Raw genomic sequence first — 20251 nt, forward strand, 5'->3', positions numbered from 1 at the left:
ACATCACCTGACCCATCCCCATGCATGATTCCTTCAATGGTTTAATGGCAAAGTGAAGCTTAAAAAAAGGATTAAATGCATTCACTTGGAGGAATAAACACTAATGGAGAACGGACCAGAGACCCCAAAACAGCTAGAGGAGTTGGAACAGACTGTGCTTTTGGTCATCAGGAGGTCTGTGTTGGGGATCAGGTGCTCAGAGAGGGGAGTCACTCTCCCATGGAATGTCTACACCCTTATTTTAGCCAGTAGAGCTGCAATAAACAACATATGAAGGACTGGGAGCTTGCCCAAAAATGGTTTGGTGAAAAAAAAAAAATAATCAGGAGAGGCTAAAGGCTGCATAGCCTGGGTTGAAATAGGGGAAGAAGGGTTCAGGTACACAGATGCTGCAAACAGACAGGATAGGGCAGGACTGTAAATGCAGGTGCTTACTAGGGCCAAGCAGGTACCACACATAAGGGACTCTGGCATGGTGGGAGTGGTGGGAAGGGGAGCCCTACAGCAGACTGGAGAGCTCATGTCTCATCCAGAGAGGACAGTTGTTATCTGGTGACAGTCAACTGCTGTCAGGTGTGAAAGAGGGACAGACTTCTGGCCAGAATTCTATCTCTTTTAAAAAATAAAACCCTGCACAGGCCAAACAGAACATACCTGTAACCTTAGAACTTGAAGGTGGTGAGCAAGTTTTTCTGTGTTCACTGTATAAACACAAGAACCCTTAGAGAAAAACTTCAGTCAAGGGATATAAGTTCGAGGTCAGGAAAAGCTTCCTCAGTTGAAAGTTGATTATGGGCGGGGGGTGGGTGGGGGGGTGGGGTTGGGGTGGTGGGGGGACGCTGCAAGAGCTGTGTGATTATTAAATAGCCATCTGTATCAAAGGGACCAGGCTGCACAGTCTTTGGAGGAAAGGGTGCAGTTTTTGCTAGGGGTCTCCAATAATTCAGATATCCTCCTGGAATGGCTTAGAAGACTAGGATGTCAGCTTTATAAAGCAAAAAGGCAAAGCCACAGGCATGAGGTTTATGGCAACTCAGGCCCAGGCTTTTCTAAAAGGAAGGAAGGATCAGTAAAGAATCAGGCTGTTAAAAGTTGCACTGTGTTGCCCTGAGAATTCATAGTTATTTAATGATTGAACAAAGAAGCAAAAGTAACAATCTAGAGGTTCAAGTTAGTATGTTTACACAAGGTAGGGGCAAAGCTCATGTGGTTCCCAGGAAAAAGACTTCAGGGGCACCTGAATGGCTCAGTCGGTTGAATATCTGCTTTCTGCTCAGGTCGTGGTCTCAGGGTCCTTGGATGGAGCCCTGCATCAGGCTCTCTGCTCAGCAGGGAATCTGCTTCTCCCTCTCCTTTTGCCCCTTTCCCCTGTTCATGTGCTCTTTCTCTTTCAGATAGATGGGTAAAATTAAAAAAAAAAAAAAAAAAGACTTGAGTTTTCTCAACTGCAAATTAACTGAAGTCTGCAAACTGGAGACCTGGGTGGCCCCTTAAGGCTTCACTTTCCAGCCTGTGTCTTAGAACTCCAGAGAAATTCTTCCTCCTATTAGTATTGTCAGACTCTCAGAAAATTATTGAGTAGTGCAAATAATTCGATAAAACAAATATTTCTAAAGAATACAACTCTTTTTGAAAAGAATGTTCTGGTGTCCACACAAACAAATACGCGTGCTCAAGCGTTCCGTTCTGGATCTCTCAGTTAAGTGTCCATTATATACTCAAATCTACGTCAACATTTCATTTAAAAAGTAGAAAACAGTGGAGTTTAAAACATAAAGTAAGACAAGGGGGTTAAAAATCTATCCCTGGCTACTAAGTCCCTACCAGTGACACAACAATAAATACATCTTTCCCTACTTTGTTACATAAGCTGGCTGAACCCAGTCATCTGTCTTCCTGAAAAGTGGGTGAGGGATCACTGAGATTGTGTTTTTCTTTTTGATATACACTTTGTGTCTAGAAAATGGAACAGCCAGGGAAAGAAAGAGGAAACATGCTGAATAAAGGGACGGAGGAGAGATGATGTTGGTGAGAAGGGGAGAGAGAAAAAGCCTCAACTTCTTATCTTTCGTTCTCTTTTATATGCAAATGTACACCTGCTAAAATACTTCTAAATCTACAAATAAAGGGAAAAAGAAAATATCTGATGAACAAGTGCTTTTAACAACCCTTTACAAGAGCCAGATAAACATGGGGTTCACCAGCCTCGAAGGGGTGTCTCCAAGGCAGAGCTTTTGCAGAAATCCCTCATGAAAAAAGGGAAGAGCTGGGCCCGGAAAAGGAATAACAAAGGGGGATGCAAACAATACTATCACTCTGGCTAGGAAAAAACGACCTTGAACCGAAAAAGCGCTGGGTATCCTCGAGTACAGGAGGATAATTATGATTCCTCTATGAAGTGTGCAGTAATTTTAAAATGAAATTTGAAAAGTATTTTCTGTCCGCTGAGTTTCCCAGTGCTATTACCCTTCACATATGTCTATACCCAAGCAATTTTCCCCCACACTGTGCTAGATATGTGGCTGATTGTGGCAAACCCATTTTTGCAAAAGAAAATAAAAATTATGGGATGTAGTTCTAAAATTAATTCTAAAGATAAAGACTATCGCTTAAAATCCAGAAATCATTTGTCTAATAATCTGCTCAAATGAGAATGAAAGAATATTAGGATATGGGTGGTTCCATGGTCAGAGAATACAGAAAACTCATCTATATTTAGGATTTTTAAAATTAAAGGCTGTGAGTGGATGGTAAGGTGAAACACACAGGTTGGATCCAAAACGAGAATCGCTTTTCATGTCCAGATTTTCTGCAATAAACCCCACTCAACCAGTCATCCTGGGCCCGTAAATCTATCACCAAGGAGAGGGTCGATGCATACAGAAGAGACGAAATGCCTAATCCAGAAGAGTCGCCTGAAACTGCTTCAAAAAACAAGTATATACACCACATTCTTAATTTCCATGGAGCAATTCAACAATTACACCTGAAAATAAATGGCAGGATTGTAAACCCCTTTTAACAATATTTCAAAACCAAACCAACACACTTCTGGGGGTGTTACTTCACATGTAAATTTATAGCACTAGTGCCTGCCACTTAACACCATTCAGTCCTGGGAAGTGATTGTTCAACTCTGAAAGTCATGGAAGTTTCAACTTTCCGAAGATGGAGTAATCTGATCAGGAAGCTGTATTTAATAGGCATGCAAAACGGGATTTTTAGCAGCTTTGCATGCAATGATTTATAGGAGAAGAATCCTAAATAAAGACAGTAATACTATCATTATCATTATTTATAGCAGGGCCAGGAATAATCACTGTATAAGATGACTTGGGTGCTAGAAACGTAAAATATGCAGAAATCCCTCCTTATCCACTGTAGTGGGTTGCCAAGTGTCTCCACCATCTCCCAGGTTTATGACCACCCAGAACCTCAGAATGTGATCTTTGGAAACAGGTTCTTTGCCAATGTCATTAGTTATGGACCTTAAAATGAAATCACCGTAGATTTATGGTGGGCCTTAAATCCAATGACTGGGGTCCTGGTAGGAAAAGGAGAGAACAGAGACACAGGAAAGAAGGCAATGTGAACATAGGCAGAGACTGGAGTGGTCCTGCCACACGTGAGGGGCCACCAGAAGCTGGAACAGGCACAGAAGGATTCTGCCCTCGAGCCTTTAGAAGGAGCACAGCCCTGCTGACATTCTGATTTTAGGCTTCTGGCATCCAGAACTGTGAGAGAATACATTTCTGTTGTTTTAAGTTTGTGGTACTTGTTATAGCAGCCCTGGGAAAATAATACACTCCCTGAGCCCCAATTTTACTGAAATAGTCAAAGCTCAATCCCTTTTCTCTCTCTTCACTTGGGTCTTGTGTAAAATGAGGGTATGTCACAACATGACCCACAAGGGTTCTCTCATCTTGAGACCTCCTGCTTCGTGGTTCTCATACCCGGGGAGTCACCAGGTATCTAGAAGACTGATGCCTGGGCCCCACCCCCAGAGTTTTGATGGGACTGGTCAAGGGTGTGGCTGGGGCATGGGATATTACTGCACAGCCACTGAGGAGAATTTCTCTAGGCACTTAGGAACTGATTTCCTTGAACACAGGAGTCTCCAACCAAGATCACTCTTCAGAAAGATGGCTTTCATTCTTTACTGACCACTTTAAGTCACCATGGCCACCCTTAATGCCATGAGTGAGGACTGCTTTGCTGGAGCAAGCAGTAGGCAATGGGCCCCACCGGTGAGACCCCAGCAGCCTGACCGCACTCCCCAACAGAGACAGGACCGTGTGGACTGCAGGGGACAGTCCAGCAGCACATGGTGGCTCCCCTGGTTTTGCACGAGTTGGGGGTTCCCAGTCCCAGGTACCGCAGGTGACATGTCTTTACATAATTCTTGTGCATTTCTGGGACAGGACAAGTGAGATACGGTCTTAGAAAAGTCTGGGTAGTGGAGGGGCTGTGCCGCTGTTCTCTGGCTGCCAAAAGTTGTCACTGCAGTCTTTTCTCCCAGGATAAATCTAGTAGCCAATGACAACCTGGCTGTTGTAGGTTCTCAGACCTTTTGCGGTGTGATGAAAAACTCAAGTAATCATGTTTGGGGAAGCACTGCCCAGAACCCTAAGTGGCAACCTTCAAATCGATGCTGACCTCCCACAAAGCTTTTAAATGGACGTACCTTAGTATGACCTTGAATATTTCAGCTTCCAAAGAATATCAGTGAGAAATGGCACAGTCAGGCAACCACTTTCAACACAGCTTGACCAAGAGAATTGGTGTCAAAAGAATGAGAGGCTGAATGGACATTCTTAGAGGCTTAATCCTCTTGAGATAAAAGCTGAGAGGCCTTTTCACATGGAGCTTAAGGAGATGAGTTTTGCCAGGATGGGCACGTGGGGTGGGAAAAGTACTGGTGGAGTGAATGACTGAAAGAGATAGTATTCCGGCCTGAATCAACAAGCATTAAGGAAACTCCTTAATACTCTCATTTTTATTCATTCGTTTGACAAAATGAGTGGCCACTATGTGCGGATACTGTGTTAGGTGATGGGTTTTTATGACATTTAGCATAAGCTACATCACTGGCTAAAATGAAAACTTACCCTCTCAAAGGTAAATTTAGTGTGAATACAAAAAAAATCACCAGTGTGGGAAATTTTACTTGGGGGTAGAAGTAGTTCAGAGGGAGACTTTCTCTTATCAGCTAGATTAAGTGTTGCCTTAATCCTGGCCTACGTGTTTCAAGGAAACACTGACCTGAACAGCCTCCTACTTGCACACGGTCTCAGGCCTAACTGCACTCAGGCTTGCCCTTCTTTATGAAGGGCAAACCTCTGGTACAATCTGTACTTGGAAATCCTTGTGAGCTGCCCACCTCTCTAGGCCTGACACAAGGGAAAGGAAAGGTATGGCTTTGTTCATCACAGCTCTCCAAGCATCCTCACAGAGCTCATCTTTCATGGGGATACACACTGACATTTCACTGGTCCAGACATCCTGATGTGACTGTCTCTCCTGTCAAATGAAAGGGGAAGGGTGGTGGAATGGAAGGAGGTCAAGGCTTAAATCTTGAAGTTTGAGTTCCAAACCCAACACACTAACTATATGGCCTTGAGCAGGAATCTTAACCTTTCTAGGTTTCTGCTGGACTATCTATAGAATGAGTTACTGATGTTTACCCCACAGGACTGTTATGAAGATCAGACAGGATGGAGGCTTAGTGAGGGCAGGGTCATGGGCTTTTGCTGTCCTGGTATTTCCAGGAAGCAGCCCAAGTAAAGGTATAGCATACATGCATATGATATATTTATTTATTTTACACAGAAAACCACATGTTCTTAGTCATTCAAATTAATATTTGATTTGTACCTGGATTCTTAAGTGTGAAGAGCCAGACTAATAAAAGGAGTAGACTGTGTTAACAATGGGAGATCATAAAGACTGTGTGTGCGTGTGGGTGGGTGGGTGGGTGTGTATTGAAGGATTTCTGTGTCAATTCTAGCACAGATTGTGGGAGCCGAAGCTATGAAACTTACACTCTCCCAAATGATGATTAACAAAGCAGATGCCTTTCAGAGCAAATTTGTTAAAGATGAGCCCCTCTGCCAGGAAAACCCATGTTTGGGAATGATAAGCAAATAAAGGGAAAAAAGAGAAATGAGAATGTTGGCGCATTTGATTCCTTTGCTACGGACTGCGAATCACAGACTCCCAGCATTTGAAGGCATGCTGGGGTTCCCAGAAACAAGAATTCCTTCCATGGCGCCCCTCTAGAGTGGGTTCCTGCCATAGTGCAACCAGCTAGCAGCTGAAAGACACCTTGTTTTTGCTGGAATGAAGAGCTAGAAAGTTCTTCTACAACTCCACTGTGAATTCCTTCCTTGCAACACTCACAAACTGAGTTACACTATGCAGTTACGCTTGATAAATGTTGGTATGTAGCAGCCCCACAAATATTTACAGATAGCTTTTGTGCTCTTTTTGAGTTAAACTTACCCAGGACCCTCATCATTCTGAAAACGGTGTAAGTTCAGGGCCTCCCACCCATCCTGCCCAGCTTCCTGGGGCCTGTCCTACATTTCACCTCAGCCTTTCTCTTTACTACGTCTCTCCTGAGATGGCTGTAAAGCACATAATGTCACACAGAGGACACATTCGGAAGAGGAGCACTTTGGACTTTCACAAGTTACTACTGTAACCTGCTGGTTGTCAGTTCAGGGAGCAGCTTTAACATATAGCTTTCAGTCGTGACGTCATCTGGATTTAGTTACACTAAATATTATAATATAATATCATAAAGTAATCTCATCTATGAGGGATGTTCCCACAAAAGAGAACCACAGGAAAATGTTGAAGATAAATTTAGACTATTGAGAATACTGGTGCCCTCATTAGACTTAAGGCTTTTGTTTGTTTGTTTGTTTGTTTGTTTTAGAAAGGGGGAGAGGGGTAGGGGGAGAGGGAAATAGAGAATTCTAAGCAGGCTCCATGCCTAGCATGGAGCCCAACGTGGGGCTCTATCTCCCAACCCTAAGAACATGACCTGAGCTGAAATCAAGAGTCAGACGTTTAGTTAACTGAGCCACCCAGGTGCCCCTGGACTTAAGGTTTTAATAAACATTCCATGTGTATGTGTGTATATTTACATTTCCCAAAACGTGTCCCACAGAATATTAACTTTGTTGGCCATTTATAGGAAGGATTCCATTTTCAGATAGGAGATAAGTTATATGAAACTCCAAGCTCACACTTTTAAATGTTTCATTTATTGGAAATTCTAAAAGTTCTTTAATATGCCTCGGCACACTGTGCTGGCTAGAGAGGGAAATAGGGGTCATGTAGGGTTTGGTCCCAAAATACATGTTCCTCAAAGTATCTTCTGGGTGGAGTACTGCACAGAACAGATGGGGGGAAATGTTGCATCAGCCCAGCAACATTTGTTAGAGCACACCACGGGAACACTCGCTTGGTGATCAGGTACCCTGCAATTTCCTCAACTGTGGATATGTCAGGCATGTGGTACATGAGAACTCACAAGCAGAGACATGCGGCCTTCACCAAGAAGACCTCCAGCAATCACTTCATCATCCTCTTAAATGGTTTTTTCATGGGAGTAATTAGAAGTTCCTAAAATATCATGAAACTCTCCTCAAGATTCCTTTTTGATAAGGTAAAAATCCTTATAGATTCAAACCATCCATTGAGTTTTCAAGTGTAAATTTCTTGAAGAAATTAATTTAGTGGTACTACTGGGAAGTACTGTCTATGAGGAATTATGGCAGCACAGGGCTTGGGTGGGTCTTGGTCCCAAGTGCCTACTGCAGTTCTGGAGGTAGCATTCATATATTGAGTGTGTAGTGAGTGCTTGGCACTTTCACACACATGATCTCATTTCAACTTTAAGACAACCTTGCCAGGTAATATGTCTGCTTTCCCAATAGAAATGCTCAGAGGGATGAGGAAACAGAGCAGGGAGTAAAGAGGTGACATAAATGGCTGATGCCAAAGCCCAGGGACAGCCACCATATCTCCTCAACTCCCAGAGGATAGCCTCTGGAATATTCCTTCTTTGGAATACTCTAAAAGGAATGCAGCTCATACAACAGAAAAACCTCAAAAAATTATTATGAATGGAGAGGCGAACTCTATCTTAAATCAGATGATACATCTGCCCTAACTCTACCGAGGGCCAAATCTCCAAGTAATTATGACAAAAGACACAAAGACTTAGTAAAAAGATGATAGTTGGGGCACCTGGGTGGCTCAGTCAGTTAAGCGGCTGCCTTCCGCTCAGGTCATGATCCCAGGATCCTGGGATCAAGCCCCATATTGGGCTCCTTGCTCAGCTGGGAGCCTGTTTCTCCCTTTCCCTCTGCCTGCCACTCCCTCTGCTTGTGCTCTCTCTCTCTCTCTCCCATTATCTCTCTGTGTCAGATAAATAAATAAAATCTCTAAAAAAATAAAAATATGATGATCAAAAACTTGGAGATTGAACTAATACAATGTTATATGACAATTATATCTTGCAAAAAAGTGGGGGGAAAAAAGAACTTAAGATTGTAACTTCAGTGACGTGTGCAACAACAGTATTAAGCAGGGCCAAGGTGTCTGAGGCCCTCAAACATTAACTTCATGGGAGATCTGGTGGGTGGGGAGCACAGAAGAGAGTTGGTAGCCAGGACAGAAATGGCAAGACTCAAACAAAGTCACTGGCTTTGAAAGTTTTTTTTTTCTTCTTATGTATTTCCCATGTTAGTTTATATGTTTTATGTATTTTCCCATGTTAGTTTATATGTTTTATGTATTTTCCCATGTTAGTTTTTTTTTTTCTTCTTATGTATTTCCCATGTTAGTTTATATGTCTACTACTTTGGCATACAAGAAGCACAAAGTACTTTTTTTTTAAACTGCCAACTACTGATGGGTCAATGGCAGGTTGTTGGAATTGCAATTTCTTTGAAGATCCTAATGGCAAATAATCCTTGTTAGGCTCATTACACCTCTTTCTGCACAAGGAGGAGAAAAATGTGAAAGTCCAGTACTTAACTCTCTTCTACTCTAAAAGTCTGTGGAAAATGCCATCTGGATTAATTTGGGGGAGAGTCGTCTACTGGCAAGGGATGATTGGAAAGAATACTGGAGAAGTAAGAATGGGCAACTGGGTCATCTCCTGGTTTCCACCCAATTAGCTTTTGTCATTTTCACTGAAACAAATTCAGAGGTGATTAGATACTTCTGCATTCAAAGGTAAACTGCAAAGGAAAAGCATCCAAATAACTTCTTGGTTATTTGCAGCTTGGGATCATCTACACTTCTATTCATAAAAAGAAAATAAAGAAGAGACCCTAACAGAGTTTTCTCAAAATGAAGAATAAAAATGCAATAAACTATATTACTGGGAAAATGTTGAAAAGAAAACCTGTGTATTTTGGAGTGAAATACTATCTGATGCAGAATATATACAATAATTGCTCTACTATAAACTCCTTTTTCAAAACCAGAGTTCATCACAGAAACATGGGTTTAAAAAATTAATCATCAGGCCATGAATTGCACTGCCATAAAAGAAAGCCATTCTTTTCTGCTTATAAACAACGAAACTACCAAATATGCAGATGCATGCCTCAGTACCTCGGTGCAATGGTGTATTTACTTGTATAAATATTTAAAGTCAGACCTTTGAATTTCTAATGAAGTAGTACACCACTTTACAAAATAAGGTACTAGTAAATTTAGATGTACGACAAATAGAACGCTGTTCAGAATACTAATTGCTGCTGTTGATGTTCTAAAACTAAAAAAAAGTGATAATATTCAGATTGCATCTAAACAAGCCTAATATACGTGCAGAAATATTAATAGGTCTTGATGAAACCTTACTGCTAAAATTGCTAAATTATCAGACGAGCTAATCACCTCCTATTTTGGTTAGTTTTAAGTTATCAGAGGTACAGGGCAAGCTTCTTGTCTGGCACTCCCCCCACCCTTGCTCTTATTTTAATGATACACATTCAATTATCACAGGCAAGAAAAGAGTCACAACAGAAACATCTGTAGTTTGCCGTATAATAACTGGGTGTTCCCCATGGAGACTGACCTTGTCACCCAGACGCAGGTGCTGAAAGGCTGTGGGGCGGGGGTGCTCACACGTGTAAATATATGACATGATTATGAAGTATTTTCCACCTTAGTTTATGTCAACGTAAGTTCACATGTTCTGCTCTTACGATTAATCACCTGCTCCAGTATGCAGCGGCTGAATATCCTTGCTCTTAGTGGAGTTCACAAACCACTAACCTAGAAGATTCCAATTACATGATAAGGCTGAATTCCTTTTGAAACTCTCAGGTCACTGTAACTTTACCTGTGATTGGGATCTTCGCTGCCATGCTTTCTTCCCTGCTCTCATCTCCACAGCCACTGGAAACTTCTAAAAACAAAACATGCGATGATAAAAGTGTATCTCAAGGTTATATTTATGGAGTGGACCTTTGTTTGCCTTTTTTTTTTTTTTTAACTGCCGTTCCTTTTATTTTCATTGACTCACCCTGTCCCTTTCTGTGGGTTAGTTTATTTTTTTGTCTGAAATTGTACCATTTCTAAAAGGAAGCCTATTCTTTTTTAAGATTATTTATTTATTTGAGAGAGCTGGAGAGAGCGTGAGCAGCGGGGGAGGAGCAGAGGGAGAGAGAGAAATGGGCCCAATCCCAGAACCCTGGGATCATGATTTGAGCCCAAAGCAGAGGCTTAACTGACAGAGCCACCTAGGTGCCCAAAAGGAAACCTGTTCTAAATCTAAGGTATCTCTATGTTGCCTTGAAGCAAAATACTATAGTGCAACATCTTTCAAATTCAAATAGGTCTTAGAACAAGTGAGCTCCAAATCCTGTGCATGTATATCGACTTCTAAGCATATCCTGAGCAACTTATGGCTCTCAGAAATGACATTACAGCAGTTTCCTGGCATGCCTTAACAGTACTACTAAAATAATCACAATTCCCAGATACTAAAAATTGCCTCTTAAATTTGGGGAGCATAAACTCATTGATTCTTAGTCATCTGTTAAAACTTTTATAAGGTTCCATTATAATTAAAAAGAATGTTTACAAATTATGAGTAGATTTTATTAAGTGATATAAAAAACTTCAGAGTATTTTACGGAATCATTTTAATGGAATCACCTTCATCTTTGTGACATGATCAAAATGATCTACTGCCAAGAGATTCATTTTGCTAACATTTCATTACTTACAAAAACTTATTGGAGGGGTGCCTGGGTGGCTCAGTCAGTTAAACCTCTAACTTTGGGTCAGGTTATGGTCTCAGGGCCCTGGGATGGAGCCCTGTGTCCTGGGATCCAGACCCACACTGGGCTTCCTGCTCAGTGGGGAGTCTGCTTCTCCCTATCCCCCTTGTGCTCCATCTCTCTTTCAAATAAATAAATAAAATCTAAAAAAAAAAAAAAAAAACCCTTATTGGATATTCAGCAGAACTGCAGACCTATGGTTAGGTCTTCCATTCCTGTTAGACTAAATGAAAACAAATATATTTCCTAAGAGGTGGTATAAAACAAAGAACATATCATGCATATTAAAATCAGAAGTATTCTCTAGTCAGCTTAATTTTATAGGCAATACCCTGAGAAAGAGGGTGTTGGGTTGACTCTGAATGCATGTTTTCTGTGGACAGAATTTATAGCAATAGTTACCTTGTTCCTTTGTACGAACACTGTTGAGCCACTGAGCGGGTTTGGCTTCCTTTATTCCACTATTGTCATTCAGAATAGATGGCAAGCTGCAAGATGATTCATTACTGTGAATAGCTGACCTATCGTCACACTCATCTGTAAGGGCTTTTTTCAATAATGCTGTTGCCTAGAGTGTTTAAAAGAAAGCACAAAGAAATAAAAACAAACTCTAACCACATTACCCTTGGTCTCAAAAACCCAGCCTTCAAAAGTAATGTTAGGTTAAGCTTTACTTGGGGTTTAATTTGCTTCCTGACATTTAACTGAAATTAAAATATCTTCAAGATGAGACAACATCTGATTATTTTCCAGCATAATTTCTTTACAATACTTGCACTTGTGATACCTTCTTTGAGGACTTATGGAATGCAGAAGTGTTCTTTGACTCGTAAAGTATGTATATGAGATGTGACCACCTCCATTAATCTGGGCTGGTTTATCCAAGATTTATCTTTCACTGCATGAATCTATTTTTCAGGCACGGAAGATGGTTGATTTGGAATGAGAAAGAGATCTGGAAGAATGTGACCTTGAGGTATCCCTATCTTTCTAGAAATGACCCTGAACTTCCCCAAATGGGAAGACTGCAGAAAAACTTCATGGCTGAGGAGGATACATGAAAGCAAAAAGAGAACTAACCTTATTCTAAATCATCATCTTTAATTAAGGATAAAGAAACTCTGCACTTTGCCCCTCAGTCTGCTGGGAGCTCAGGAAACTGGCCTGCCACACTGCCTATCTGTTTTCAAAGGGCCCTGAACTGTGTTACCCATATCACCTCATGTCTCGTGGGCAGGCAGGTGAGCACAGATTTCATCACAGTCAACTTGAGAGGTAGAGAACAAATGGCAATTAACAGGACAAGTTAATACTCTCGTCTATTCATTTCCAGGTCAGTACTCTCCTCCTGAGAAATACGAATACACTGGTAACAAGAGGTAACCAATGAAGACATCGCGTCCTTCTAGAGTGTAGGTTTCTCTCTCAGTTCCTACTTGTAAGTGGTGATTTGCCCAGGCTTTTCACAGAGAAAACCTAGATGGTGGTGCTGACCTATCACTGGTATCTGACGACAGGGCAGTGTCCAACCCAATCCATGGGAAACAAACATGAGACTCTACAAGTTAATATGAAGAGTGGGTCCGGACAGAACATTACAGGTCCTATCTTTAGTCTAAGCACAAAGCAGTGTAACACCGTAATTATCTGGGGAAGAAGAGGGAAGACAATAATCTTTCCTTGTGATTAATATGAAAGCAGGTGAAGATGCCTTGACAGGGAGAATTACTGAGGCAGAATATGGAAGATCTAGCCTTGTTGAGTTTGCCTGGAACATAGTTTGAGGTCACTGCCATGGGCCTTGACATCCCTGCAAGGCTCTTACCCTCCCTAGGACTAGCTGGCCTCTTGAATTTGCACCCATTCTAGGGGCTTCAGCAGCTGACTGGAGGGGAATAAAGGAGTTCTAGCCTCCTTGGTCAAGGGATGTGGCATCAAGTTATACTTGCAGCCAAGACCTGTCTGTGGTCCACTTCTAATAACCAGGTGCTTTCCTCCATTTGTTGAAATTAGTCCTGAATCTTACTCCAATGGTGATAACTCTGTCCTGGGGTGATCTGCACAGCATCCCTGCAGACTAGGATTCGGGTATAAAGTCCTGCCTCTGAAGCCTGGGCTAGGGCTGGTTCCCGTCACTGGCTGCCACAATGCCCCAATCCCAGCTGCCCACATGGACCACTGTACCGCATCTGCTTCCAGAATCTGTCCAGGAAGAGAGGTATGAAGAGTAGGAGGACCACGTCCTTGAACTGCCATCTTTCAATTGTCAGTATGGTCTCTGGACCAGTCTGGCATGTCTCATTTCTAGATCTCCGCCCATTCTGATCTAGTCTGTTCCCACAGAGAGTTAAGCTCCAATTCTCTGTGCCCAATAATCCTGGCTATGTGAAAAGCATTTCAGAATGTGAACAGAAAGGGGTGCCTGGGTGGCTCAGTGGGTTAAGCTTCTGCTTTTGGCTCAGGTCATGATCTTGGGGTCCTGGGATCAAGCCGCGCACTGGGCTCTCTGCTTAGCAGAGAGCCTGCTTCCCCCACCCCCTGCCTGCCTCTCTGCCTACTTGTGATCTCTGTCAAATAAATAAATAAAATATCTAAAAAAAAAAAGAAGAAGAAGAAGAAGAATATGAACAAAGAGAATTGGCCCAGAGTCTATATTGACAGCTGTAGTTTTGGGGCGCCTGGGTGGCTCAGTGAGTTAAGCCTCTGCCTTTGGCCCAGGTCATGGTCTCAGGGTCCTGGGATTGAGCCCCACATTGGGCTCTCTGCTCAGCAGGGAGCCTGCTTTGCCTGCCTCTATGCCTACTTGTGATCTCTCTGTGTTGAACTAAATAAGTAAAAATCTTGAAGAAAAAAAAAAAAGAAAGCTGTAGCTTTCTTCTTCTGATAGTAAAATACTCCAAACATCTGAATATCCCTCAAAGATGTATTTCTTCCACATCTTACCTTACGCAATAGCTGTAACTAATAATTTCTTGGCATGACTTCATAATGGCCTGTCTTCACATATATCTCAAGAATAAAATTATTCAAGGACTGTTGCAACTTCCTGCACTTTGTGCTGTAGAATTTGCAGACAACAGAAACTGGGGTTGCCAGTGACTCAGATTACTTATTAGGGCCTCAATGATGACACACAATTTATCTCAAAGCTTTGTGCATCCCTTTTCATAGGAGACCTTCTTTTGCTGTAGCTGGGTTCCAACTGGTCCTCAAAATAAAATGCTATATTAATATTGAATGTCTTTCTAATAATAAGTCTTTCTATGCTTAATACCCATATGAGCCCTGAGGACAGTTCTACACTGAGCCCTCTTTTCTTTTTTGTTTTGACTAGGGTGAGGTAAGTAGAGCGGTGGGCATACTGCAGGTCTTTATTTATTTTGTGTATTTCACAAATGAAGATAAATGATCTTCACTCCTCAATACTCCTTCCTCTAGGACTTCTCTTACTTTTTTGATAGAGACATTTTATAAAAGGACTCATCTTCTAAGATAATTCTATAGATAATTTCTCAAAGATGAGTTTTGTCTACCTATAAGGATTTTGATAGAAGGTCAAATTACTATAGGAGAATGGCTGGCTTGGCTTTAGTGGACCATGGAGCCAACAGAGAACTGCAGAGGTGCCCAGTGGGTCATCTGTAAAGGAATCCACAATATAAGTCCCCAACAAGCAGGGAATAATGATAAGCAGCACAGTAAGAAACACCAGCCTCAGATAAGGAATAGTCAGAAGGTTTTGAGTCAAAAACAAGTTTGGTAGAGTTGGGCGAAACATCTGTAATACATTCTCAAGCTGTATTGTTTGCAGACCTTTTAGAAAGGCGTATTTTTAAGGAAGCCCCCAACTTGAAGGAGCTACAACACTAACTACAGGCTACAACACTAACCCATACCTGCACAGGAACAAAAGCCCAGAGAAGAGTGAACAAGCTGCTTTACACAGCTCATACTGGGACTGAATGGGCTCTGCAAATCGGAGCTCTCTATGTGAAAAATGCCACCAGACAACAACTTTTCCTATCGGCTTCCTGATGGTGCCTATGAATGGACTATGCTTGGGTGTCAACTTATCTGTTAGCTAATAAAGGCTCTCTTTGATTGCATATATTTTGAGCCCAGGAGGGCGATGGAGACTGTCACTGTTTAAGTCTGATGCTTAAGTCAATATCAATAAGCTAGTCTCTCACTTTTCTGCCTTCCCCAGAGCCAGGCAAAAGGGAAATTCAATGCCAAGGCACACACTGTTCGTAGAATGACTGGTGGTGATATCTCTACATTTCAGATCTTACTTTTTATTTTTTAAAAAGATTATTTATTTATTTGACAAAGAGAGAGAGAGAGACAGCAAGAGAGGGAAGACAAGCAGGGGGAGTGGCAGAGGGTGCAGAGCAGGGAGCCCTATGCAGTGCTCAGATCCCAGGACCCTGGGATCATGACCTGAGTTGAAGGCAGCTGCTTAACGAAGGAGCCACCCACAGGCGCCCCCACATTTCAGATCTCATAAAAGATAAATCATCCCGTGAATTATACTCAGCAGGACACCTAGAGTTATTGGTTCAATGTGCTAGAATTTTCCTCAAAGTTCAGTTTCAGTATGGATCCTGCTAGGTCTAGAACCCGGAGAGTCATCTCTTAATTTATATCCAGAAACAATCAAGTGTGATATTCACATGCATAGATAGATAGATGAGTGTATTACTGGAAAAGACATTATGTCCTAAACACCATTAAAATAAGTGAAAGGAGGAAATCAAACTGTTCAAAATATTGCAACAAATTGCACCAATTTATAGGGAAAAAAAAGTTCTTACAAGTCAATAAGAAAAAAATTACTAACCTAATAGAAAGATGAGCAAAGAACATGAACCTGCAAATTATTAAAGAAGAAATACAAATGACTAACAAATAGGTAGGGGAAAATTTGACCTCAATTGTAATATAAAGGTCAAATGAACAAAAAAAAAATTGGATGTCATTTGTACTTCTCAATCTTGCTCAAAAAAAAAAAAAAAAGTCAATAGTATCCAGTTTCATAAAAAACTCAGGGAAATCACATTTTCATTCATTCCTTGTAACTGATGACCCTTCCAGAGTGAGACATACTGGTGCATATCTACAGTGTGAGAGATGCACGTACCTTCTGACCTCACAATTCCACATTTAGAAATTCATCCTAAGGGAATAGTGTGGACAGCTGTAAAAATTGAATGGCCCAGATGTTCTTTGAAATATTTTTTACTAGAGGAACAATTAAAAACAAAAGAGATTGGAGTATCCATACGGGGATCTCTGTACAGCCATTTGAAATGATGTAGAAGAACATGGGATGATATGAAAGAACTCTACTTGTGACAAGTGGGAAAAAAAGCAGCTTTGTACCAACCATGTTTGTCAATATATTAAATATTAAAAACCACATACTGCAATTCCAATGGAAAATTATCTTTTATTCTTTTTGCTTATCTCAATATTCCAAATTTGGAGATTTTTTTTTTTTTTCTGCAAGTTTTTTTTTTTTTTTTTTTAAACGTATGCTACCCATAAAAGAGGCCGGTTTCTGTGATGGGTGCTACAAATATAAAGAGAAGGTAAATGTGAAAGCATTTAGTAAAATTAAATTCTCTTCTATACATAAATCAGTGCTATTAATGCAGATTAAAAAAAACAAGAAAATTAAAAAAACATCAGGTGACATTTTCTCCTAATACACAGATTTAATTGATCTTCCTCAAGGACACTCCTCTTGCACACCGGAAGTAATTTTTCACCAGTTAAAGCAAAATGCTCTTAGGTTATATCTAAGTTATAGGAGGGGAAGAGGAAAGGTTATGGGAAAGGGGGTTTTTATCTATGTAGCAATTAAAAGAAACAGGAAAGTATTCATATGAGCCAGCAAACATGTATTCAAGAGATAAGATAAAAAATCCTGTCCATCATTTAGGGAGAGGTGAAGGGATTTCTGTGACCAGTCACATGTCTCTCTGACAGTGCATGTGTGGTGGGGGACATGACTGACCTGCTCTGCGGGTGACACCAGCAAGCCACTCTGCTTTGCCTGGAGGAGTTCTCCCAGTAGAAAGAGGCATCACATAGGAAAAAAGGAGTATTAAGGCACTTAGTGTTTTAATGAAGCACCCAACTCACTCTTTTTTCCACATAAAGTAATTACAAATTTTTCTGATTTAAAAGCATGCAGCTCAATTATGTAATTACCTAATAGGTTATGCAGGTGCTGTGGATCTTATCTGGTCTCGAGGGGACATAATCTGAGTTTCCGCGGCTTTAATGATGTATTTACTCAAGAGACAGGATTGACTCCAGCTGATAGCAAAGGGACCCACAGGTAAACATCATTTACATGTGGCTGTTTAATTAGCCATTTACCCAAGAGATCAAAGTAAATATTTCTGAGCTTCATTAGATTCTTCACCAAGTAATTTCTAGTAGAGCTTTTTAAATTTTGAAAATCTCTTAGTTTTGTGATTTTTATCTATGGAGAAATATTTAACCCGTATACTAAATATGTATATTGTTTCAATGCAGAGAAACAACTCAAAGACACTTCAAATTTTGCTCATTGTGACAGGATGACTGTGTAAAACAAAGCAGTCCTAGAATTCACAAAAGCATTTTGTTGTAAAGTTCACAAGGCTTGTCTTGCTCATGTCATTTTGGTAACACGGCTCTTTAGGGCTTTGCATTTCTTCAGTCCCAAACTAACAGAAACTTCTCACTTACTTCTACTTTTAAGGTAGATTTCATCATTAATTTGTTGGTAGCTTTTATGATTGTCACAAAGATGAGATAACAATGATTTAAAAAGGAACAAAAAGTGTACTAGGGGAGGCAGAATATCATTTGGTTTCTAAGTTTTTAATCAAGCAGCTCCCTTCCCATTAATACTGGAGTCATTATTTGAAAAATTATGAGTGAACTGGTAGTCTGGAACTTGGAATATGTGTTCTACTATCAACAACTTAAATAACAAGATGATTACATAGGGAAGGGAAGTATACCAATACTTCTGTCACCCTTGATGTGGGTGAAATGTGAAGTCCTTGCAGTGAATGGAATGAATGGGAAACAATGTTGTTATAAAATAGTACTGAATAAAAGGGACAACAAAACCTGAGAACAAAATTCTTCTTAAGAACCACATTTATCTCCGATTGACTTATTTCGCTAAGCATGATACCCTCTAGTTCCATCCACGTCGTCGCAAATGGCAAGATTTCATTTCTTTTGATGGCTGCATAGTATTCCATTGTGTATATATACCACATCTTCTTTATCCATTCGTCTGTTGATGGACATCTAGGTTCTTTCCATAGTTTGGCTATTGTAGACATTGCTGCTATAAACATTCGAGTGCACGTGCCCCTTTGGACCACTACGTTTGTATCTTTAGGGTAAATACCCAGCAGTGCAATTGCTGGGTCATAGGGTAGTTCTATTTTCAACATTTTGAGGAACCTCCATGCTGTTTTCCAGAGTGGTTGCACCAGCTTGCATTCCCACCAACAGTGTAGGAGGGTTCCCCTTTCTCTGCATCCTCGTCAGCATCTGTCATTTCCTGACTTGTTCATTTTAGCCATTCTGACTGGTGTGAGGTGGTATCTCATTGTGGTTTTGATTTGTATTTCCCTGATGCCGAGTGATGTGGAGCACTTTTTCATGTGTCTATTGGCCATCTGGATGTCTTCTTTGCAGAAATGTCTGTTCATGTCCTCTGCCCATTTCTTGATTGGATTATTTGTTCTTTGGGTGTTGAGTTTGCTAAGTTCTTTATAGGTTTTGGACACTAGCCCTTTATCTGATATGTCATTTGCAAATATCTTCTCCCATTCTGTCAGTTGTCTTTTGGTTTTGTTAACTGTTTCCTTTGCTGTGCAAAAGCTTTTGATCTTGATAAAATCCCAATAGTTCATTTTTGCCCTTGCTTCCCTTGCTTTTGGCGATGTTCCTAGGAAGATGTTGCTGCGACTGAGGTCGAAGAGGTTGTTGCCTGTGTTCTCCTCAAGGATTTTGATGGATTCCTTTCTCACATTGAGATCCTTCATCCATTTTGAGTCTATTTTCGTGTGTGGTGTAAGGAAATGATCCAATTTCATTTTTCTGCATGTGGCTGTCCAATTTTCCCAACACCATTTATTGAAGAGGCTGTCTTTTTTCCATTGGACATTCTTTCCTGCTTTGTCGAAGATGAGTTGACCATAGAGTTGAGGGTCTATTTCTGGGCTCTCTATTCTGTTCCATTGATCTATGTGTCTGTTTTTGTGCCAGTACCATGCTGTCTTGATGATGACAAGATGCAACATGGGGGGTTAAGGGGGTAGGAGAAGAGTAAATGAAACAAGATGGAATTGGGAGGGAGACAAACCATAAGTGACTCTTAATCTCACAAAACAAACTGAGGGTTGATGGGGGGAGGGGGGTTGGGAGGGGGGGTGGGATTATGGACACTGGGGAGGGTATGTGCAATGGTGAGTGCTGTGAAGTGTGTAAACCTGGTGATTCACAGACCTGTACCCCTGGGGATAAAAATATATTATATGTTTATAAAAAATAAAATTAATAAAAATTAAAAAAAAATGTAAAAAAAAAAAACCACATTTATCAACAAGTATGGAATGGACCTAAGAAACACAGGTTCTGTTTTTCCTAAAGAATATCGTTCTTTATTTACCGAATCACACAAAATGCAGCAAAATGCAAATGTTTGCAGGGGGATACATCCAAGATTATCTGTGAAAAGGGAAATGGGATCCATGAGAGAAACATGGAGCTGTATCTGTAACTGCAATAGTGACTTCAGAAGGAAGCAAGTAGGAGGAGGGAGGGGAGGCATAAGGTGATGGCAGGTTTGGTAGGAAGAAGGAAGCAGACGGTGAGGTTTGAAACAAATCTGGTGCAATGGTAACAACACACATGCACTT

The 20251-nt window shown here is 40.9% G+C and overlaps 1 protein-coding gene across 3 annotated transcripts in view; it reads right to left on the minus strand.

The window, feature by feature from the left end:
• KIZ (kizuna centrosomal protein) overlaps positions 1-20251 on the minus strand; it is a 139150-nt gene that overhangs the window by 19991 nt on the left and 98908 nt on the right. For all 3 annotated transcript variants that reach the window (XM_047745724.1, XM_047745723.1, XM_047745722.1), the window contains 2 exons: positions 11715-11880; positions 10370-10435 (listed from right to left, as the gene is read on the minus strand). In XM_047745724.1, the coding sequence (XP_047601680.1) occupies positions 10370-10435; positions 11715-11880 (232 nt within the window). The remainder of the gene's footprint in view (positions 1-10369; positions 10436-11714; positions 11881-20251) is intronic.

This window comes from Lutra lutra, chromosome 9 (genome assembly GCF_902655055.1).
Source record: "Lutra lutra chromosome 9, mLutLut1.2, whole genome shotgun sequence".
NCBI lineage: Eukaryota > Metazoa > Chordata > Mammalia > Carnivora > Mustelidae > Lutra > Lutra lutra.